Genomic DNA, 22,670 nt, shown 5'->3' with positions numbered 1-22,670 from the left:
GATAATGCTTAACTGATGCCGGCTGTCAATAGCTATTCACCAGGAGAAAAGTGCTCCGCCTGTTCAGTAAATTACACCGTGCGACGTGAGCTGTGAGGTTCAAAACAACCTGACCCCACTGTTGTTGGGAGAAACAATAGAACAATGACTGCAATCAGCTTTTCCAGCAACCATCTGTGTCATGCTGCTGACTACAAAACACCTTTCCATTACTCCAGGGCTGCAGCTATTAGCTCACCATGCCATTGACTCCAAAGTGAGTTGGAGAGGTTATTGTAATGGCACATTAGATTGTCCCTGACCCTTCTTTATCCAGTGTTTTGTTTTGCTGACCTTGACATGGGTGGGCTTTTTGAATGCTATAAAGCTTCTGAAGTGATCATTTCTCACAATGGCTTGTTTTTTCACGGAACATATTTGCGAGGTGTCATTATATTGCTGATTACAGTAGCTTTTAAATGTTTTTTTTGTTGTTGTCTGTGTCTGTGTGTGTGACATGTTTGTTTCATTTTCCCTTGACTCTGAACCTCTCACGGCTTCTGCAAGCATGCCCGGGAGCAGTACGAAAAGCTCTCCACGATGCATAAGAACATGCAGAAGCTCTACGAGAACATGGGCAGCTACCTTGCCTTCGACCCCCACGCGGTCAGCGTGGAGGATTTCTTCGGAGAACTGGCCAACTTCCGCATGCTCTTCGTGGTGAGTATGGAGTTTATTCTTTGCTCGCATGTTCATGAAAAGTCTCGTGTTTACTGTTCATTCAAAGCAGACACGCACAGACAACCAGAAGCCACCACCCACACACGCACATTCTTTTGCACACACTTTGCCTTGCTCATGCTCACACACATCGGGTGTCATTGAACACCCAACGTGTAAGGAATGAGAGCAGATTTTGTGTAAACATGCAGACATTTTTATCAAACTTTCAAAACCTGTGCAAACATGGCAGTGTTATACTTTACTTTTACGGATAATAACAGCTTTTTACTAAATCCTCCCTGCCTGGTAAAATTTATAGACATCTTTCAAAGCCCACAACTCATAACTCTGGCTTTCTCTGAAAATGTTCCCCCATGCTTTCAAGCCAAAATAACCCCGGTGACGTCACTGTGACCATCAGGGTTAACTTCTCAGATTTGACAGATCTCCTCCAGAGCCACAGCGGACATTACACAGCTGTAATCAGGGAGTGAGGTCAGAAACATTACCCTCCCAGTCAGCTTATCAGATCAAGATTTGAGATTTGACTTCTGGTGGTGATTTCACTTTCCTCATCATAAAAAATGCCAGAAAGTTTGAGGTTTGGGAGAGTGCAGCATGTTTTCTTCCACATATTTCGGTCTTTGTATTCCCTCGGTTGGCCCTGACATGCTTTTCAATCTCTCTTTTAAGTCCTTGCACTGTTCTCTGCAAGAATGTAACCGCAGCTCACCTGCTGTGTGATTTCCTTCCACATGTCATGTTTTAGTAGGTCATAATGCCACTGTGTCTGCTGAAGATTTCTTTTCCTGTATCACTGACATAACCTCTTTTTTGTCACTGAAGTTTTCACTTTCTTCAATGCCGTCTTAGTCTGGGAGTTTTTGAATAAAGGTCTGACCCCCTCACCTTAACATATAATCATATATAATCATCTATAAACATAACATAAATAAATACTGAAAATGTCCTTATATCTGCTTACAGGCACATAATAGTCTGTTGCAAAGCATTTATTAAATGTTTATATACTGCTTATATGTGCTGAACACTGCTTTGGTACCTTTAATTTGGGTCCAATCAGCATGCTGGATCTGGCATGTGAGTAGATATCGTGCGCCAATACAATCCCAAAAATTCACACTTTGCGAAGTATGGCTGGAATGCATCTTTTCCACCTACATGTACTGTAAACACAAATGTGAAACAAACATGCATTTATCTGAGTGTGAGACGCTTAAACCTGCAGAACATTTTTTCTTTTTTATTTAACAGTGGATACTTGTGAAGTCTTTCTTCCTACCAGCGCCGACTCGGGAGAAAAAGACAAAGTTATAAAACAGATTAGAATATATTATTTGAAAGTAGAAATGCTGAGAATAGGAGAATGTATAATGTCAGTGTCTTACTGATAAAAGAGGCTCGGGCAAGCTTCTTAACCTATTAAATATAGTGTCATTAGCTTGCGGCTGCTTGTGTGTATGCGTGTGCGTGTGATGTCACTGCAGGGTATTGCAGATCTTGCTGGATTTTGTTCGGGGGGTAATGAGTCTAGAGATGAGGTTAGGATTTTCAAGTTTAAAGTAGATGAAATTGCATTTTACTTTCCACCTGAGAGTTTCAAATTGTTTTGTGTGTAGCTGGAGAAAAGTTTGTGTAACACGTGCAATATTTGCTTCTACTAGGCTTACAATGATGGGGTACGTTCACTCCACGAACAGAAAGTATTCCTAGATTTTATTCCATATTTTGACCCAAAACTCGATAATATAGTTACGTTTTCCTGTAAATTCTTACCTTAATAGTGGAGAGAGCAGACACAGGTAAGAGGAGTTTACTGCTGAGGTAAATGTGGAGTATGAATTCACAAGAAGTAAACAAAAAAATTCCGTAATTCAGCTTCTTGCTGGCTATAGGAAATGTGGTTTCTGCGAGCAGCGACTAAAGCACATAGGGAAAAGCAGATGAGCTGTTAAAGATGTAATATTAATGCAATATTATCTTCTCAGAACAAAGCAAGGCTTCCTGTTTTTCCTGAGTAGACAAATCTGTTAAACACCCACTCGAGCGTCTTTGCTTTTCCACCGTATGCACCATCCCTCCTGCCACAGCGTCCCCCAAAAATTCCCAGTGTCAGGATGATGACATGGTGTCCAGGAGGCATGCTCTCAGTCCTCACAAGCCATTAATGTGAATGACAAAGTCCCCTTGTCTGAATCCTTCTCCCCTCTTTACTCTGATCCCCATCTGAAACCAGCTTTTCATTCCCGCTGATCAAAGTGCACCAGCACACAACACAACGCTCCCTCAAGGATTCCAGAGTTGCATATCTCTAAAAGAGGCATCCACCCAAGAAAATAAATTATTCTCTCAAGCAAATAGCTGCATATGAATATTTTATTACTGATTTAAACTTTCCTGCTATGGATGAGGGGAGGGAAGTGAGTGGGATAAAGTGTTGTGGTGTGGTTGAAATGGGGGGCTGGTTATAAGTTAATGTATTCATATAAAAACAATCCTTTAATCACCATATTCTTCAGATATTATTTATAGTTTTTGGCTCTTCAGTCTGCTGACAGAAAGGCTAATCCCATCTGCTTGCAGAGCACAAGGAATCAATGCTTGTTTCTACTTGAATGTTGTTTTTATTTTCTTACCCTGTGAAAACAACTGAGCTAGCTCCTTCGCAGCTTCCTCCTCAGCTTTTCCTGTCAGCGAAGGATTTTTGGGGCGTTATTTATCTTTGACAGAGTCGACCCACATTAACCACTACTGATTTGTTCCAAATGGCAAATCTAATGAACACGATGACGTCTTGGCAGCTAATAATTCAAAAGAAGGGCACTGAATTTAACTTCTTGATGTGCCTCGTGTGCCGCAGACTTTTATTTCAATATTGAGACATTGAGTTGTTTGACTCAGACAAAAAACATCTTCGCCAACTTCCCTCTGTTGCTTTGCCCTGTGTGATGCATTCACAGCACAAAGCATCTGCAGTATTAAAGAATTCCATTGCAATACAGTCACCCTAAATTGCTTTTACTAAAAAGCAAGGGCTTAATGCACCCGACCGACATGAGGCATTTGAGTAAACGCATTGACAGACAGTCCTTACAGAACTGAATGTAACTGATAAGAGAATCCATTAACTCTATTTTCCTTCTGTTTCATTCTCTTTCTCTCCCTCACTCCCATCCCATTCTCTCTTTTTTTTTTCCCTCTCTGTGGCCAATGAAATCTTATTTGATTTCAGCACATGGAGTCAGTATTCGAAGAGTCCAACAATTTGTTAATTTAATGCTGCTGCCATATTCTGAAATAGAGTATGAGTGAAATGCAATCGCAGGGTCTGTCTGTGTAATCCTGACCAGGAGCATGGGGGATGAGGATTTTTCCATTAATGAGTTATCAAAGCGCAGCAGATGGCCTGGGATGAGCTAACAGTCGTCTTTGTTAATTGAGTGACTTTCTAATAAGACCAAAAGACCCAGGCCGGGTTCGCAAAATAGCAAGATAGAGCATCTATTAGATTAGAATGATGATTTGTGTGTGTGTTTGTGTTTGTGTGTGTGGGTGCATCCGTCCACTTTTGAGCCCATTTGATGTTTCTAAAGCTCGCTAATTCCTTCACAATATGACAATAATTATCATAATCATGCTGATAATGCTGAAGGCGATGCTCTGACAGTGCCACTCTCCCCACCTTCCTGCTGAATCACTGTCACGCTTCCCCGGTGTTTTCACTTACAGTGGCGTGACACAGTCGTAAAAATCATTGCGCCGCATTTTGGAGGTCACCGATCAATATGGGAATACATCCATACTACGGAGCAGAAGTCTCGCAATCTGTATCCTATAACTTCTTGAAGCCATTTTCCCCCACACGTCGTGGCACGGAGTGTAACAGATGGCTAATAAACACATTTGCTGCTTAAAGCCCAGGCGCTGTAGTGTTTGTAAAATTCAAATGAGATATAGCAGTGACACTCTCTGTGTGAGATCACTGGTGCAACTGAGCAGTTGGAAATACTCATTGCTCCCTCACTGGACTGGCAAACTTGTATGCATGGGAGGGGAGCCATGCTGTGAGAGATGTATTGTGTTGTGCAGGGTCAAGGAAGAACAGCAAACACATTCCATGAATTATTGAAAGAACAGACCTGGAAAGGGAAAATGCTGCCTGGCTCTTGTTGGTAGATTGGACCTGTGAGTTGCACAGCATTCATTTTTCCAGCCAGGTATTGATGGAGGAGTACTTCTAATTTCCATCTTAGACACACCGCAGAGCGTGGCTGTGACATGCACTCACTTCGTCTCATGTCCTCGATGAGCCTGAAATCAAGAATGTGCAGCATCAGTAGTGTTGTTGACAAGCTCAGGTATTATGAGGCACTTATCAATAGTCAGTGTATTACCTACAGTAGATGGTGGTCCGCTGTAGGAAGCTAAGCAATGTGCTGCTGTTGACAGTGGCAGCAGCAAAAAAAAAAAAAAAAAAAAAATCACTATCAGTTGAAGTGAGCACGATATTTAGAATATTTTCATGACTTTTCCTTTCCGTCTGACAGCCCTTTCTGACAGTAAACTGTTATAGATGGCTCTCTGCTAAACCACCAGACTCCTTTGACAAAAACAGTAATTTCACCTTGCAGAATACGAGAGTTTCTGGTCTTCCGCTGCCTCAATCGGTTAGTTTGTTTTTGTAATTCTGCGGTTTTAATACATTAGTTGTGATCTAAGCTAAACAGTGTTACACAAACAAACTAACCAGAAAAGGAGACCAGAAGCTCCCGTGTTACGCAAGGTGAAATCACTGTTTTTGTCAAAGGAGTCTTGTGGCTTTGAGGAGAGCAAAGATGGATATAACGGATTCAGTTCCCTGCTGGAAAGGGCTGTCTGACTGCAAGGTAAAGCAGGCAAAATATTCTAAATATAGCCTTCACTTCAACTGATATTGATTTTTTTTGAGGTGGCTAAAATACATATTGGTGCTGACCCAGTCCACAGCAGTACATTGCTTATCTTCAGTGCCGGTGCTCCTGTCTGCTTCTCCAATCTGGGGATACAAACACATTTTGTTTTGTCTTTTCGAGAAGACTCTAAATTTGCATACCTCTCTGGGCAATAAGCATGAAGTACCTGCACCACAACTTCCTCCTTTACACCAGAGGGGCTCAGGGCACAGAGCCAGTCATAAACATGACCTCTGGACTGCGGGGTTTCAATGTTTTATTTGAGGATTTTTAGTTAGGATCAAGGCCAGGAAGGATGGTCTATCATGGGAGATAATCACAGGGGAAAAATCTTTTGACCTTTAAGGTTAGTTTGAAGTGCTGCTCTGCACTGCTGATGTGAGTCTTTTTACTGCAACTTTTCTTTCTTGTTATTTTTCTGCTTTTTTTCTGAAGCTGTGTTTAACCTGCATGGTCTTAATCTTTATTTATTTTGTTGAAGATCTTTTTAAATTAGATTATTATAATAATAATACATTATACTTATAAAGCACTTTTCAGGACACTCAAAGACACTTAAATTATGTTGCAATGTCCCTGTTGTGCCTTACTGCTTTACAGTAATTGGGAGCCATTAGTAAAATCGTTTTCTCTCCTCTCCTCAACTTTTCTTAAAGCAAAAACATCAGCCTCAGTAACTAACTGTATTAATAATACAACTACGTGTTCTCACCAGGCTGCGTATGTCGGACACTTAAGCAATTCCTCTTCACTGAAGAAAGCCATTAGATGTGGTTAAAATCTCTAGAAAAGCTATAAGTGATCGTCGTGTTTAATGAATGAACCTCCTCACTCGAATAGTCTTTAATTATTATTGTAATAACATAAAGTATGTCGTGTTTCAAGACCACATTCAGACTCCATGTGCATCCAGGTGTCCCTGTCAGCGGGATTTGATGAAAATTCTACATTTATACATTGTTTCCCTCCATTAGAAGATCAAAGGTTTCGCAGATTGTTTTCATTTGAATGAATAATTAAGCTCTCGCTTGGTGGCACCACAGCTGTAGAGATCTTCACCGAGGGAAAGGCGGGTAGGTGCGGCTGAGCGGTTGGTGAGGACCAAAAATAACTTGTTTCCATGGTCACCTGAAATCAGATCGTAAATATTACACTTTGATCTTGAGTAGGTGAGAGCACTCGAGTTCGTACTCTCACGAGATGCATGGATTTTTTTCTAAAAATATTTTCCTACATTGTTGGAATTCATAGAGAACATTCGAGAGGAACCTTTTGTCTCGTTTCCGATGAGACTTGAATCTGGTTCCCTGCAACACGTCCCATGAGGACTGCTTATCTCTTGCATGTCCTCCTACAGTACACGGAGTTGGCAAGAAAATGAGACAACCTGATACAATCGGTTGTTGCCAATGGCACAGTATGGGCCGTCAAAGAGAAATGGCAAAGGGAAAAATAAGAGATCAGTGAAAACATATTTGTTGCTATGGTAATTAGTGGTGCTGTGTGATTAGAGCAACATAATTACGTTGCATAATCATGTTTACAGTCAGAATTAGTTGTTTGTTTAAAATAAGTTTCGCCGGCAGGATTTTATTTGTAATCTGCATAATTTATCTCCCAACTTGTGCCGTAGATGTTGAGCGATGCAGTGGCGTTACTTCCAGAATGAGTCCTGTCAGCGTGTGAGGACGGAGATCAGTTTGAGCCGCCGTCACTTAGAACCAAGTGCAGGAGTTAACTGTTTCATCGCTGCGTACGCCGCACAGCCCGCGTCCGCTCGCAGTCAATAGCCCTGAGAGAGTGTAGCTGTATCGTTTACACAACCTTGATGCGGTGATAAAATGTAAGTTGATTTTTTTGAGCGTTCATCGACTTGGAGGAGCTGACGAAGCAAAACATCTCCTCCTACGTTTTCATAGTGCTCATAATACAAAAAACATCCCAACTTGACTTCTCCATTACCCCCATCTCTGCCTCTCTCTCTGTCTATCTCTCATTGCCCTTGTCATCCAACAAGGAGACAGAGACAATAAGGGCTTGTGTCCTTGGACATGGAGCAAAGCTCTACTATTGACTGGCATGATGAGCTGCTCTTTCCTTGTTCCTTCCCCACAATCCCTGTAATCCCTCTGTCTTAGCTGCCAACACGACGCACGCATCAGGACCACAGGGGCATTACATGGGCGCGCTACTGTCGCCACTTATTATATCAGTGCACAGACAGGGCCATGCCTTCGCTTGCCACCACACACATATATGCATACATAAAGGGGGGAACACCGCAGATGAGCAGAAGGCGCAAAGGATGCCCGTGGACTCCAGCACAGCCGCACCAGACCTCTCACACACATAGACCAACACCTTTGATGGGTCCTGTCAAGGACTGCACCACAGGCCTGGGATGAGAGAACATGCTGTTGTCTCCAAAGGTCACACGGTTGCATCTTACTCTCTGCTGGCGCAAGAACAAACTGACACATTTGTAAAGGCTGAATCCGGACCGTTGATTATCTCTCTTTCTGCGACTCCTTCCTGACATTTCAGCTGGTCACGAAGGAGGAGGAGGATGATATCTCTCTCCCTCCTCGGAGACTGACAATATGAGGGAGGGAGCCATTGCATGAGAACGGCATGGCGGCAGTGTGCCAAAGGAAATATACCAGCATGGTGCATACATGTCATGATCATCTAGCCTTTTTTTTATGCATGTAAAAAGTGTCATATTGATGTTTTATTGACAGCGAATCAGCACTGTGCGTTATTGGAAATATGTAAAGCACTGCAGAAGCCTTACAGACAAATATGCTTGCATTAAAAAGCCCATACACAAGGAATGATGTATTGTTTATTCCAGCAGCTTATCTCCAACTATCAAACCCCTCTCTGAATAAGAATTTGCTGATGGCATGCTGCTGCTTCTGAACACTATACAGTAGGGAAGACACTAGAAGAGTGGTGGTGGCAGGAGCCAGATTCTGATTTTATCTTTGTGTGTGTGTGTGTGTGTGTGTGTGTGTGTGTGTGCGTGCCTCATCAGGAAGCGGTGAAGGAGAACCACAAGAAGAGGGAGATGGAGGAGAAGATCAAGAGAGCCAAGCTGGCGAAGGAGAAAGCAGAGCGCGAGAAGCAGGAGCGCCAGCAGAAGAAGAAGCAGCTGATTGACATGAACAAAGGTATGCCACTTCTTCCCGCGCCACCACAGAGACAGAGACAGAGACGGGGAGGCAGGTGGGGAGTTGGGAGGAGGAGAACAGGAGGGTGGAGAGGGGGGTTTCATGGAATTGTGCTTCACACAGATTTGAACTCTGAAGGAGGAGGATAATGTGCAGGGGTGGGGGTGGAGTCCTTGTTTTCGGCTGTGAGGGAATCTTACTCCCATCGCCGATGCACTGCCAACAAACAACACTCAGATTCATCTACTTTTAGCTTGTTTTTGCTTTCCCTGGTGCACTTTGCTCTCAACATTTAACACTTTTAAAGTAATAAATGTCATAATTCAGCCGCGGAGCCAGTTGTTGGGAAGCAATAATGAATACACACACAGACTGTTTGAGCCGTCACAGAACCGGTCACACGTAAAGACAGGAAGCAGAGGTCGACTCATGAAAGAGGCACAAAGTTGTTCTGTAGGTTCCACTTCAGCACGATCACGCTGCTGTTGCTCGCCTATCACTGGTCATGTGCAAGCAATACGACAGAAAATGATTGTTCCTCCAGCCTGAGACTGTTTGCGGGCAGCGTGCTATATTTACTGTTGTGAATCACTGGAATTACTCCTTTGTCCTGCAGCGATGCCAGTAAACCGTGTATTGATTAGTGCAAGTTGCAGTTGTTCAGACATGAAAAATTAGAGCGACAGAGCTGGATGCCTGTGTCTAGTTATGCCAATGACATTGTGAAGGAATTTCAAGCCTGAAGGGGCTTTGCGAGCAGTCAGTGTGGTCTTTTGTCCATTTTTTTGACAAACAGACTGGGATTTCCACAATTCACCAGCTTCTAAATGTCAGCGCCAGCCAAGGACCTCTCTGTAGCTCAGCCACATTGGGAAATGTGACAAGACAGTCTTCAGCATGCCACAAACTCTCCAAGATAATTGATGCATGCTACAGTTTTTTTTTCCCCTTTTTTTTTTTCCCCTGAGCAGCGACCTCTTTGAAAGCTTCACTTTTAATAATCCAACATGGCTGAGCTGAACTAGGCTGTCTACTCCTCTCTCTCATTCTGGCTAACCAGATGGAGACGGGTAGAGAACTAGGTATGATATTAAATATTTCTGCCAGTGCAGATTTTGATCTCGCTCTCTGAATGCCATGATATGACTTGCATGAATAAAACATGAGGATGACATGGGCAGCGTTGCCTGCAGCCTTGGAGATAGTGGGGATTGTCCTCCACGCCGTCACCTAGCTCGTCGGACTGTCGCGATCACGGTGACCTTGGCGGTTATGAAATACGCACTTTTAAACTGAAGATGTGCTGAAGCCGGGCTGCTTTCTGCCCTCTCAAGGTTCCTACCTGCATTGAAGACAAATTTTCATTAAACCTTCAATGGTTCCTTTTTGTGTACTAACTTTCTTCTGTGTGAAATGTAATCAGAGAAAGGACAATCAAATGCGGAGCTCTTTAAATGGATCCCGTGAATGGAAATGAATTTGAGCCAGACGCAGGTTGGAGGTTACAGCGGCTTGATATTTCACTCTCTCAGTTTCTGTTTAAGCTGTTTGGTTGAAACACACATAGGAGGATATTCAGTGTTTTCTTGTTGCACATCTTTCTTTTTCTCTGCCTCCACTCCTCTACTCCCGTACTCCTCTCCAGTTGACAGCCTTGGCTTGAGAGTCTTGGTTCTTCTCTCCCATTCTCTTCTAAAATTCTATGTGTGCTTCAGACATTTTGAAGAGTTCGTTATTTGAGGAGACTTTTCACATCAATATTTCATGCTGAGCATCAGTCGTGTTTTCTGTGAAGGTTGATGAAAAGAAGGTAGTGTACTGCACAAAGAGGCTTTTTTTTTAATTCCTCTTACCATTAATTAATCATGTCCAAACATTTTACACATCAGTTTAGCATTTTTAAAGGTTAGATGCTGATTGAAGCACTGCAGTAGATCCCTAGTTTGATATACCTGTTATTGTCCTCATTATTATAACCTTGATCATAGATAGATAGATAGATAGATAGAAGGATGGATGGATGGATGGATGGATGGATAGACAGATAGATGGACGGATAGTACATGTTTATGTTTACAAATCCATAAGCATGAACAGATGGAGCAAACATATGGCCATTGTATTATGAGAATTAAATACAGGTCAATATTTGATCTGTTTTATGGATTTGCTGATTTGCTCGTTTTCTTGCTTAAAAGACTGTTTGACGGATCATACTATTGTGTTTAATGCAATTTCAAGAGGCTATTTTTGAGGACGGATAGATTTTATGTCATTTCACAAATTGCAACCTAATCCTCTTTGCTTGCAAATGATTAACAATGAAATGCATATTTAATGAGAGTTTAATTCATTTAGCTTTTGCCAGGATGGCACCAGGGTGGGTGGGGGAGGGGAGGCAGACAAATGCTTTCAGGAAACTGATCTGGAGAAAAAAAAAAAAAAAAAAAAAATCATTTTTCTCCCTTTTCCCAGTTGATAAAACTTGAGATTATACCCTCTGCAAGTGCACGGACATGTACACTTCTTCAACAAGCATGATTGATAGATGAGACAAGTGCAGAGCTGAACGTGTTTTCCTTGTGAAGTATTAGAAATCCTAATGTAGGAAATTGCTTATGAAATCATTACCCGGTCACCCCATTTGTTTTAATTTGCTCTAAGTGGATTTCCATATTCTCTTGAACTGACCAGATGTTCAACATTTACTAAATCACTTTCCTTCCCTGGAAATAACTGTTGAACACTGTAGAATAAACCCAAACTAATGCCTCTGTCTAAAACAGAGGAAGACGGTTCATCACAGCAGGATATTTTTTATTGCGGTGCATGAAACGATGTCACCAGCAGCATGCTGAGTGTGTCAAGAGCCGGAGCCTGGTAGAGCATCTGGAGTTTGTTTCTCTGAGGCATTTGTGAAGAGTACCAGGCCCCTCTGGCCGCCTGCTCGGCTGGCATCACCGGGGTCAGTGCCCCCGTCTGGGGCAAGTGTCTGCACCCACATGTCAACTGCGTACCCCAGTCAAATCCACTAAGCTTTGAATGGAGCCGGAAAGCGCACACGCCGCTTTGAGCTCAATGCAGCTTGGCATAAGGCACAAAGGAATAAACAAACAAGCCTGACAAAAAAAAAAAGCTATTTGAACATTTTATTTAGTCCAGGCATTTCTCCCAGGTACCTCGGAGAAATGGTGAAGAACTTTGTATTTAACATGTTGTGAGGTCAACTTATCTCAGACCTACTTTATGCAGTACACTTCTCAGTATGTGAGTAGTTGTAGTAGTTTGTGAAACAGCCCGCTTCGCCATATGATCCTCTGAAAAACATTTTTATTGCCAACCTGAGGAATATCACGTTTAGAAGCATACTGGTTGTAGCCTGATTTTTACGACACCTTTTATGGGTGTAGCAACTGTCTGCTGTCCTACTCCACTACACACATTAAATGTAACCCAAATGGACTCATTTGGTATTGGATGAAATAATCTTCTTAACTAATCTAAGGTCTGAAAATAAAATTGAGCAGAAAACAAACTTTTTGTAAAATCTATTATTAAAATTGTCCCAGGCTATATTATTAAAACCATAAAAACACACGCAGAGGCTCCACAGATGCTGTTTTTATGATTAAGTTTTACCTGCAAAGTGATCATTTTTTACTGTATGAATTAGAGCTCACTCAGCCGCTTCAGTCCATTCGTGCAACAGCTTGCAGACGCCAGCAGAATGCAGACCCGTACAGCGGGTTGCTCTGTGGGAATATTAGAGCAGAAAAATAGGTTTTGTCAAGGTGTTTGTGTTAATCAAACTATTGAACACACATTGTTATCACTTTAAATGTAGTTATCCTTGTTCACACAACAGCTGGATGTTGCGTCTGCCTCATGTTTAAAAATGACTGAGCCCGTTCGTAGAAAAGCAGGTTTCATTATGTTAAACGTCTCAAAAGGACAAAGGCAAATATATTAAACCAAACGTCCAATAATTCAAAAGCCTGCTTTCAACGTATGGCGTATTGTTCATTCTAAATGAATCCTTAAATGGTGTTTCCGTATCCACTTCAATACATTTTACATTGTGTCCCCTCATTCCTCTCCAAGTGCATGTTTTTGTGCCGGTGATAGTCGTCTAGGCGTTCTTCCCTTTCAGCACGGCCTGCTCGAATGAGGTCTCCATGTCTCCATGATTCTCAGCAGAGAGCAGTTGGCATGTTGACAATGATGGGCCTGCAGCTTCTATTTATGCATCCTCCTTGTCAACCTTTCACACTCTGAGGATGAACTAGTGTATGTTTACATAAATAAAAGTGCGCTCCTCTCAAAAAGGCATTCAATTTACTAAAATGCAAGCAAAAGAAGTTAGTGTAGGCTGCTTTCAGATTCTTCTACATGTCAGTACTGTCCATATGCCTTCGCTTCACTCTACAAGCTCATACAGAGTGACTTTTAAATGTGGATTTGAGATGATCCACATGGAGCATTTGGTAGATAATACACATTTAAGATCCATATCCATTCAAGTTAAGATTCAGCTGTTCTTACAGGCTGATGGAGTTTATTAAAACCCCGATTCCAAAAAAGTTGGGACGTTGTGTAAAACATAAATAAAACAGAATGTGATAACTTGCTGATCCTTTTAGACGTATAAAACAGCTCAGAGACAATATATCTAATGTTTAACCTCATCAGCTTCACTGATTTCTGTGAATATCTGATCCCTGAATTTGATGCAGCAACACGTTTCAGACATGTTGGGACAGGAGCAGCTAAAGACTGGGAAAGATGTGGAACGCTCCAAAAACACCTGTTTGGAACATTCCACAGGTAAACAGGTTGATTGGTAACAGGTGATAGTATCATGATTGGGTATGAACGGGCATCCTGGAAAGGCTCAGTCGTTCACAAGCGAGGATGGAGTGAGGTTCACCACTTTGTGAACACATGACTGTATAAAGGATGTTACTACATGAGCTCGGGAACACTCTGTAAGACCTCTTTCTCTGAATGATTGCTTTCTGTTTTTATTCATGTTTTATGCAGGGTCCCTGCCTTTTTGGAATCAGGCTGAAAAGATCACTTACATTTGTTCTATAAAGCCAACATGTCCTCATCTCAGTGTGTTTTCTCTTCATTCTGAGTTTTCTCCTGGCTGTACATTTTTCTCAAAGATAAAATGTCAGTTGTTTTTTTTTTTTTTTTTACCTTTTGTTTACCAAAGCACATTTCTCAAATTCAAGTGTCTATTAGTGTGGCATGCTAAACTAAATTGACATATTTCTGTGCAGCTGGCTGACTGGTTGTGGCTGGCAGAGCCCTGTCAGGGATGACAGTGGCAGAGATGTGGATTGATGGCTTTGTGTGACACTGACAGCTGCCGGTAGGCCAGTGCATACCTGCGTCGCAGCCATGCCGGCTAGGTGATCATAGACAAGCGCTGACAGGTGGCGGCGAGGTGGACAGGTTAGCTCTCTAAGTTTGCATAGTGTCTCCACAGCACAGCCGACATGGCAAACAATATTACCAGGGGAGAAAGCATGTAGAGACGTGGAGGTCAGAAACCCAAGTAGATAAGAGAAATGTTTCTGAGAGAGATTCTCAGTATTCCTCGGCTTAGCTTGGAAAATGAAGCCAGTGTTGGGGAGCCATAGGATGTAACGGACAAGGACAGACCTTTCTCGAATGTAATGATGATATATGACACAATGCCTCTGAATCTGCTGCCTGTTTATTCCCTAAAGTGGCATTTCTTTGTCATGCCACTGATGGCTGCCATGTCTGGCTATATATTAGTAGTTTCTGATGAGTTATAAAAATGAAGGATCTTTCACTGCATCTGCATATGGATGTTACAGCAGTGTGATGCCAAACTCTGAGCAAATTGCTTTTTTTTTTTTTGCTTTTTTTTCCTCTCTTCGTCCTTGCCTTTGAGCTGTGTCGATCCAGACTGCAGGAAGTGCGAGGCATGCTCTGAAACTCCTGAGTATGGATTGGTGAATTCCATCATTACCTTGAAAGACGGGAACAAGGGCACCGGGATTATCTGCTGTCATACACCCATTCTAATAAATAACAGCATATTAGATTGTGCTATATCTCCAGTCGAAATCGGAACCTGCCCCAAGGCGATGATGGCACACAGAATATGGCTGACTGCATCTCAGCTGAGGCCTATAACAGCAAGCAGCCTGAACAGAAACCTGTAGAAATGGAGAATTATTCATAAACAAATGACGTGCGAAGATTAAATACATCTGATTGAATGCAAAATGACATTTTGTAAGTGAGGGTGATACAATAAAATACTCATCCAATACTCACGCTAACAGATTATAACATTTCCAATGCATTTCCATAAATAAATGTCAGCAGGAGGAAAATGAGCCTGGCTTCACGAGAGGCTTCTTAATATTCTATGATAAATACCATAGTTCATTAGCAATTAAAGGCAACACTGGGGAATAGTCCGTCCCACATTTTTTGTCTGTCTGCCTTATCCATTAAATTGTCAAGCTGAATATATATTGTTTTTTTTATTATTATTTTGTGGCGCCTTCTTTCGTATCAAGAGAAAGACAGAGAACGCTAATTAGATTGCACCTTAAAGCTTTTAATCACTTTTATCTTTAACTTAATTTTGTCAAGGTCACAATCAAGGAAGTGAGACATGCATCAGATATCTTTCCCGTTCTCTCTCACTTACTCTTCTCATCCCGACATGTTCTTTTCTCTCCTCCAGCGCTTCCGCAAATGCTCTTGTTCTCCTTGGTGGAATCAGCCCAGGCACAGTTGAATCTCATTAATTTGTGGGTGGTTCAAGTGTCTGATCATTTCTCCTCCCAGATCTGGACCTCACCAGTCACTTTACAGTCAATCAAACCTAATTACCCTCACTACAAAGACCATCAGATCCCATTGTCAAATCCATTTAGCTTCCCCAGACAGCACCGCCTTTCACTGATGCAAACAGCCCATGTGTGGTTTGGTTCAGATGTTATCTTGATCTGGATTCCAAAGCTCTGCATCCGCCATCCAAATGTGCCACTCGTGTAAAATGGGTAATCTGCACTGCCCTGCATGGATGAAACCCAAAGTGTACTAATATACTGTACCTCCACATGCCAAAGCCTCTTTGACATCTCTTTCATTTTAATAACCGGATTCATTTAAGTGGCCCTGGTGTGAGCATTCAAAAGCACCCGTGATGGGAGGCTGTGACGTTGGCAGGGCGCTGATAGATCAGGGCCGTTCATGTCCATATACCAGAACAGCACAGTAAAAGATGTTATTAGCTTGTTAATGTGTTTGAGGTTTGAGGTTCACCCCAACTGCAATAAAAACGGCTGCTAAAGTCTTCATCTAACCAGCTCGCTGTGACTGCATCCTCTTTGACAACTAAACCGCTGACAAAAAAAGAAATTGTCCTTGAAGTGGACCAGTCATGAACAGTCCATCACCATCCTCAAAGATGAAGGCTGCACTTCCTGTTGCTGCTTCATAATAGAAGCCATCCAGTGCTTTGCACATAGAAACAATTTAATGTGAATTAGCAGCTGAAAATGTTCAGATTGCATTTAGGCCCCTGTTTGATTTGAATACTTCTGACTTTAGCGACTCCTGGTGGCAGTGTTGAAAAAGACACCGTGGTAGACAGCTGTGCACGTCGAGGCACTGCTTCGCTCTCAGGATCCAACCTGAGAAAACTAGAATGAAAGCAAAATCAACAAAGACTACACCAATTTTCACTGGGATTATTTTTCTTTTCTTATTTTTCTACAAACACAAACGTAGTGTATGCCAACAGAAGCATTTGAAAGTTGCTATAAACGGTACAAAAAATCCACATTGGGGCTTTTTACAGTAGCAGATCTCACAACTGCTCTGATATCGAGGCAAAGAGCAGATCAGAAAACACTGACACTGGAATCAGATCAGGTAAAAACAAGAGAGAGAGAGAAACGCAAGAAACTTCAAACCAGAGCAACTCTTACATTACACAGGTGCGACTGAAAGTTGAACACAGTCAGCCTTAGAAAAACCGTGCTTTCTATGTAGTCGGCTGCAAGACCACACAATTGATCAGTTTACAGTGACACCATCAGCTGCGGCGAGGTCGCAGCGAAAATACACATGGTTCAGGGTCTGCCCTTCTGCAGCTAAATTTAGCTGTACCTGTCTTATGGAAAAGCAGCAGTAGTGGTCTCCTCTGCTGCGAGGCTCCCGTGGCCCTGCTGGCACCCTGACATGTTGACCCCATGTGGCTCAGAGAAAGTGTGTCAGCTTAACATCTGTCAGTGCTGGGTTTGAGCCCTCCCTCATGTGTTGGTGGTGTTACTGGGCAAACTAGCCAAAAGCTGTGGATAGATGGTGATAGCAATATGGTAACTCGGGGGGGCCGCAGGCAGTAGGAGTAAATTATAGCAGAGGAAGCAGAGTGTGGTGACTGCTACATTACAAGCATCTCTCTTCCCCCCTTCCCATCTCCAAGCCTCCCCTCCCTACTGTTTCTCACTTGGGGCCTGGCAGCATCCATCCAGATGGAGGGTTTATTTTTGTTTTTGTTTGTTTACTTATTCATGCATCCAGCTATTCGGGGCATCGCAGGGGCTTTCGTTCCACCACAGAATGCAAATCGCCACGGCGGCTAATCCACTTTCATCTCTCCCTTGTCGACATACAACTTCTCTCCACGTTTCCCCCAGTCTCTCGCAGTCAGGACATCTCTCTTTCTTCCAGGGGTACGGGATCAGGCCTGCAGTGACCAGGCCAACCTAGCTCCAACACTTGTCTCTACTTCATGCATGTCAAACACAATACACCTCTCACCTCCCACCCACCTCTCCCGTCCTCATGACATTCTGCCCTCTCTCCTCATTTCCCCTTCCTCCCCCCTGCTGACCCTGGCGCCACACAGGGGCTCATAGCAAGAGGAGAGTGGTAGCTACACTGCCATTCCCCCTGGAATGGAGGGTTGTGGGAGCATTCCTAATCGAGTTAGGGAGGACATGAGTGGGTTTGCTCATCAAGTTGTTACAGTAAAACAATCCAGATCAATCAGCAGGCAAATCTGTCTTTTTTATTAGCCATCTTACCCTTCTGTTTCCCTTTTCCCTACTCTGTTTTCACTCAAGCAGACTAGTAAACATGCACACGCAAACACACACACACACCTACAAATTAGAGACTGGAACCTGTCTGAAAAGTTTTCTTGGGTCATTGTGTCAAAGCTTTTGTCAAGGTTGGGTGGTTGGACTGCAGAGAGATGGAGAGAGAGGGGAGAGTGAAAAACAAAGGAAAGACATCTAACAGGTGCATGACTGCTGTCCTTCGGGCACTCGTGTTCTCTGTGCTCTCCGTGGCAGTACCAGTCTCTGTCTGCCCGGGTTTTAGGAGCTGCTGAGACTGCAGGGAAGGGGGGCGAGGACTGCAGGGGGGTACACCACTCAGAGCCAGACGGTATAAAGTAGACAACAGAGCGGTAAGAGGAGGCGGGGTGTTGAGTAATGCAGGAGGTTGCGTACATCTAGGTGGCTGAGCCTGAATTCAAATGTGAGAGTAACAGAAAACCAGGTGCATACAAGCGAGAGTGGGGAGTAAATGAGATTAAAAGAAAGTGTAGTTGTTGCCTCTCCACCTGGCCATGAAGCAGCACCCCCTCCTCCCTCCACCGAGGCCTTTGTTTCACGGCTAATGGTCCAGGTTAATTGCACAGGTGACTCTCTGTGGGGGAACAGATGGGCTCAAATGTGTTCAAAAACAATCCGCAGCAAGCAATAAAAAAACAGGAACGACTCATTCCTCTCCTCTTCATTCTTCCTGTTCTTCCTCATCTTCTCTCTCGGAGTCAGGGAGGGCAGCTTGGGTGAGGTTAAACTCTCGCCGTGTTCCTCTCTCGCAGTGATTTCAATTCATCAAGCACAAGGCCTGTAAGCTCTCATTAGATCTCATTACAGTGCAAATTAGACTCAGGGATTGGCTACTGGAAGGATAGTGGATAGTCGTGGGTAATAGACATCTCTCCTATGCCCGACGTTCCTCATGTCGAACACTTTAATTTGGTTAGGGAGGAGAGAGCTATTCCTTATATAAATTCAGAGAGTATGGAGCTGGGATTTATTAAAATATGTGACTATGATAAATGTCATTATTGTGTATGCTTACGCAGTTATTTATCTTTTCAATTAACATGCCACCATTGCTACCAGTTTCATTCGTGGCATATAGGATCATAATTTGCCATTATATTAGACGCCCACACGTACCACACAGATGCTTTTTAGAATTCTAAGAACTGTCTCTCTTTTCCCCCATGAATCATGAAGGCTGCATGTGAGCCATCAGAAATTGAGTTCTCAATCGATCCACAGTGTTTTTTTTTTTTCCTCCCCAGCACAACATGCAGGAGATGACAGATAGCAAATTGAATTTATGAACAGGCTTTGTTGGCACTGCTGCATAATTACAGGAATGCCATGCCTTTGGTGTTTAAAAAGACAGCCCGGCATTTCATTCAAACACATGCAAGGTTTTCTGCTCGGATGATTGAGTGAAACGCTTTGTCATGTTTTCCAGGCAACAGCTGTGCTTTGACTTTGCAGTTATATACATATTTTGAATGCCGTAGATGACTGATTTTAATTGGCAGAAATAAACAAATGAGACGTCATGTTTTGCATAATGTACACTTATTTGTTTGATTCGTAATTGGTCTTTCGCAGAGGATTTAGAGTTTGTACGGATGCTTCGATGATGCATTGGTTTTCTGAAACACTTGGCTCGATTCCTGCGTCTCCTCTAACTGATCTTGCCATGAGTACAGGCCCTCATCCTGACATTAGCAGGAGTCCGCTCTCCATCTGCCTCCCTCGAAATATCTGTCCTTGCCATCTTAGTCTGTCAAACTTAGATTCACTTGTCAGCTGAGAGATCTGCCCCATAAATTTAGAGTAGTTAAGTGGAGCCAACGCTTTCGCAAATACACAGCATGCATTCGTGTCACTAAAAATGTGTAAGCAGGTTCTTGAGTGCGTGCGGGAGTGCCTGTGCTTGCATACTGCAGTGTATGTTTTCGTAATAATTAAATGTCACAGGGCTCAGGCCGTCAAGTAGCCAGGAAGGTTTTTTACGACCTTGTGTCTCGCCTCGCTCCGCTGGTCCCTCTCAATAACCCACTCCAGCACACACACTGCCGCACCCACAGAAACCCTCTTCACCTTTCTCCCCAGCTGCCTCCTGGGCTCTCTCTGCCTGTGTTCTGCCTCCTCCCTCATTCTTTCCTTTACATCTTCCTCCCCCAATAGTGACACCTACAGTATGTGAGCTCATTGTTTTCCTGTCCTCCCCTTTTCCTCTACTGCAACTGTTGACACTCGAGTTTGTGTTCTGCTGCTTGTATTGGTGAATACTACACTGCAGCCGCTTTCTTCCGCTTTTACTGTGGGTACCTTTTTCGTACTTTAAATGTCTTAGGGAAAAAAAAAAGCTAATCTGGTGTATGAAGTCTTTTATGCCAGTCCTGCTGAGAGCACATTATTCTTGTTATCCCTCCTAATTAGAAAATGTGATAATGCTGCTTGTAAATATATTGCAGACTGAGCCAATCCCCAGGGCTCACTGTTACATTTGGCACAGCCTGTGGCTCCAGGTACTACCTGATATTCAGGTGGAGGGGGAGGAAGGCAGGGATCAAAGGGAAAGATATGGAACAGGTACCTCATCTCTCTCTGGGAGGTAGAGTTTCACAGAGTTTTATTTCTGCTCTTAAAGGTTTAACTGTTTAAGAAAGTACCTAAAAGTGCAAAAGCCACAACCATGTTCCACACTTCCACAAGCTTTAATAAGATCATTAAAGGACCCCGGGGCTGTCTGTTGAGGTGCCCACCAAGGTGTTTCATCACTGGAAGGGTTTGTCAATGTCTTGGGTCTTAGCCCATCTTAACCCATTTAGAAAGCAATTTCCTGCGAGCAGAGGGGATCTTTCCTCTTGAGAAAGATCTTTGGGCATAAAAGGTTAGCTTTTCTGTAATTCCCCAGCATGCAATCTACCACTGCTGCTAATGAGAAGCGGATGAATATTTGCCCTAGGTTTAACAGCTCAAAATAAGACAAGAGTGAATTGCAGGAACGAGGCAGAAATGTCTGCTAAAGTGGGCAATGTTATAATAAGTAATGAAGAAAGTTTGCTCTGAGGATTACTGAAATAAGTGCAGTCTAATAATATTCAGTCTTATTCTTTTTTCTACTTCAGGCTTGTCTGTGCAGTTTTATTGAATATATACGCATAAATACTTGCATATGTTAATAAGTTCAGTCTGAAGGCTTATTTGTGACAATTTCGCCCTGAGAGTAAGGCCTACTCAAGTTGAAGCTGCGGCTCAATAGGACATAGTTAATTGAGCGCTGTGGGGTGACTGGGGAGTATGTTTCCCATTTTAGTCATTTTGGTTCTTTGTGTCTGCAGTCCTCCCCCTGAACCCCAGTCTGCTACGGCTCCCAAGTCTTGGCCATTACAAATGATGAATTGTGCTACAGTTAAGCTAGAAGTAGGACAAATTGATCAAAGTGTCAGGTGCCCCCTGTGATGTCTAGGTCTCCATGAAGAAGGCAGTGAAGAAGTAGCTGTCAAAAAGTTTCTTGTGCCAAGGTGGTTGTAGATAAATGTTTACCTGCCACTTAACACTTTCTACCTTCTGTCGGACTCAGTTTGTCCTTGCTAGCCTACATACGAAGCAGGAGTAGCTAAAGATCTCGGGAGTTGATACAGTTATAGTAGCTGCAGGTTGTTCACCATATTGTTCTTTAGGTCCGCAGCACACAAAACCCATGCTCCCCCTTTTAGACCAATGAGCTCGCTATCTGAGGTGTAGTGCTGCAATTTGAGATAAGCACTACTTGGCTCGGCTTTGGTTTTGTTCTGATAAAGCTGGTCTAATTAAGCTTGATTTAATCGGGATTGCTTTTAAGCACAGCACACAGCCAGAACAGATACTTTGATTTCAAAGTAGCCCTTGGGAAGGACTTGAGGAAGAAAGAGAAGGAATGAGATAGAGAGCAAAATTAGTGTGAGTACGAGTGAAGAGTTGCTTTTTTTAAAATTTGCATAAGACATGTTTCTATTCTTGGTTACTGTCTTCTTTTACTTGTGTGAATGATTGCAGGTCGGGCGGTTTGTTGCTGGAGGAGAAGGGAAAAATATGTGCAGGCCTGACTTTCTTTGGTAATGGCAAACTCCGTGCCATTTCCTTAAATTAATCGTGTAGCGTTCGGTGTCAACGTGTTTCGTTCATAAATTCAATTTGCCTGACTGTCGTGTCTCTTTGAGCACGCGCGAGCAACAAAAGATTGATCACCACAATGTCTGGAAAGTGCTGTGTGCTGAAAGTAGCAGTTGTCTGCACTTATTTTCAAATGTTTCCCTTCAGCTACGGCTGTAAACGCAGTAAAGAAACAAGATGCCTGGACCCTGATGGTAAACACTGGGGAAGAGCTAGTTCACTCAAGTACGCAAAAGAATTGATGGCCAAGTCTCCAGCTCTACTATAAGTCACCCTAATGATCTAGTTTAAAATAATGTCTGTTCTTGGCCAGAATGATAAAAAGGGTGCCCCTCTGACTCATTAGTATTGGTGCGTAAAGATAGATGACCCAGATATAGAACCTAAGCTTATTTTTGAACCCCCGCTTCTATTGAGCGGTATGCTACATGTGCACAGCGTGGGCACAACTTGTCATGTTGTTGGCCTCATGGCACTCTAAGTGTCTCCTACCTGTCGCTTCAGCCATGCAGACTGCCTCCAGCTCTCCAGTTTCATGGATCCGCACGACA

At 43.0% G+C, this 22,670-nt stretch overlaps 1 protein-coding gene across 7 annotated transcripts in view; it reads left to right on the top strand.

Annotated features, from left to right (window-relative positions):
* The window catches only part of diaph2 (diaphanous-related formin 2), a 372,410-nt gene that overhangs the window by 306,058 nt on the left and 43,682 nt on the right, over positions 1–22,670 (top strand). For all 7 annotated transcript variants that reach the window (XM_076739474.1, XM_076739476.1, XM_076739472.1 and 4 more), the window contains 2 exons: positions 535–699; positions 8,713–8,848. In XM_076739474.1, coding sequence (XP_076595589.1) covers positions 535–699; positions 8,713–8,848 — 301 coding nt within the window. The remainder of the gene's footprint in view (positions 1–534; positions 700–8,712; positions 8,849–22,670) is intronic.

This window comes from Chaetodon auriga, chromosome 9 (assembly GCF_051107435.1).
Source record: "Chaetodon auriga isolate fChaAug3 chromosome 9, fChaAug3.hap1, whole genome shotgun sequence".
NCBI classification, from domain to species: Eukaryota; Metazoa; Chordata; class Actinopteri; order Chaetodontiformes; family Chaetodontidae; genus Chaetodon; species Chaetodon auriga.
Note: the sequence above shows the minus strand (reverse complement) of the source record. Positions and strands in the feature narration are given on the sequence as shown.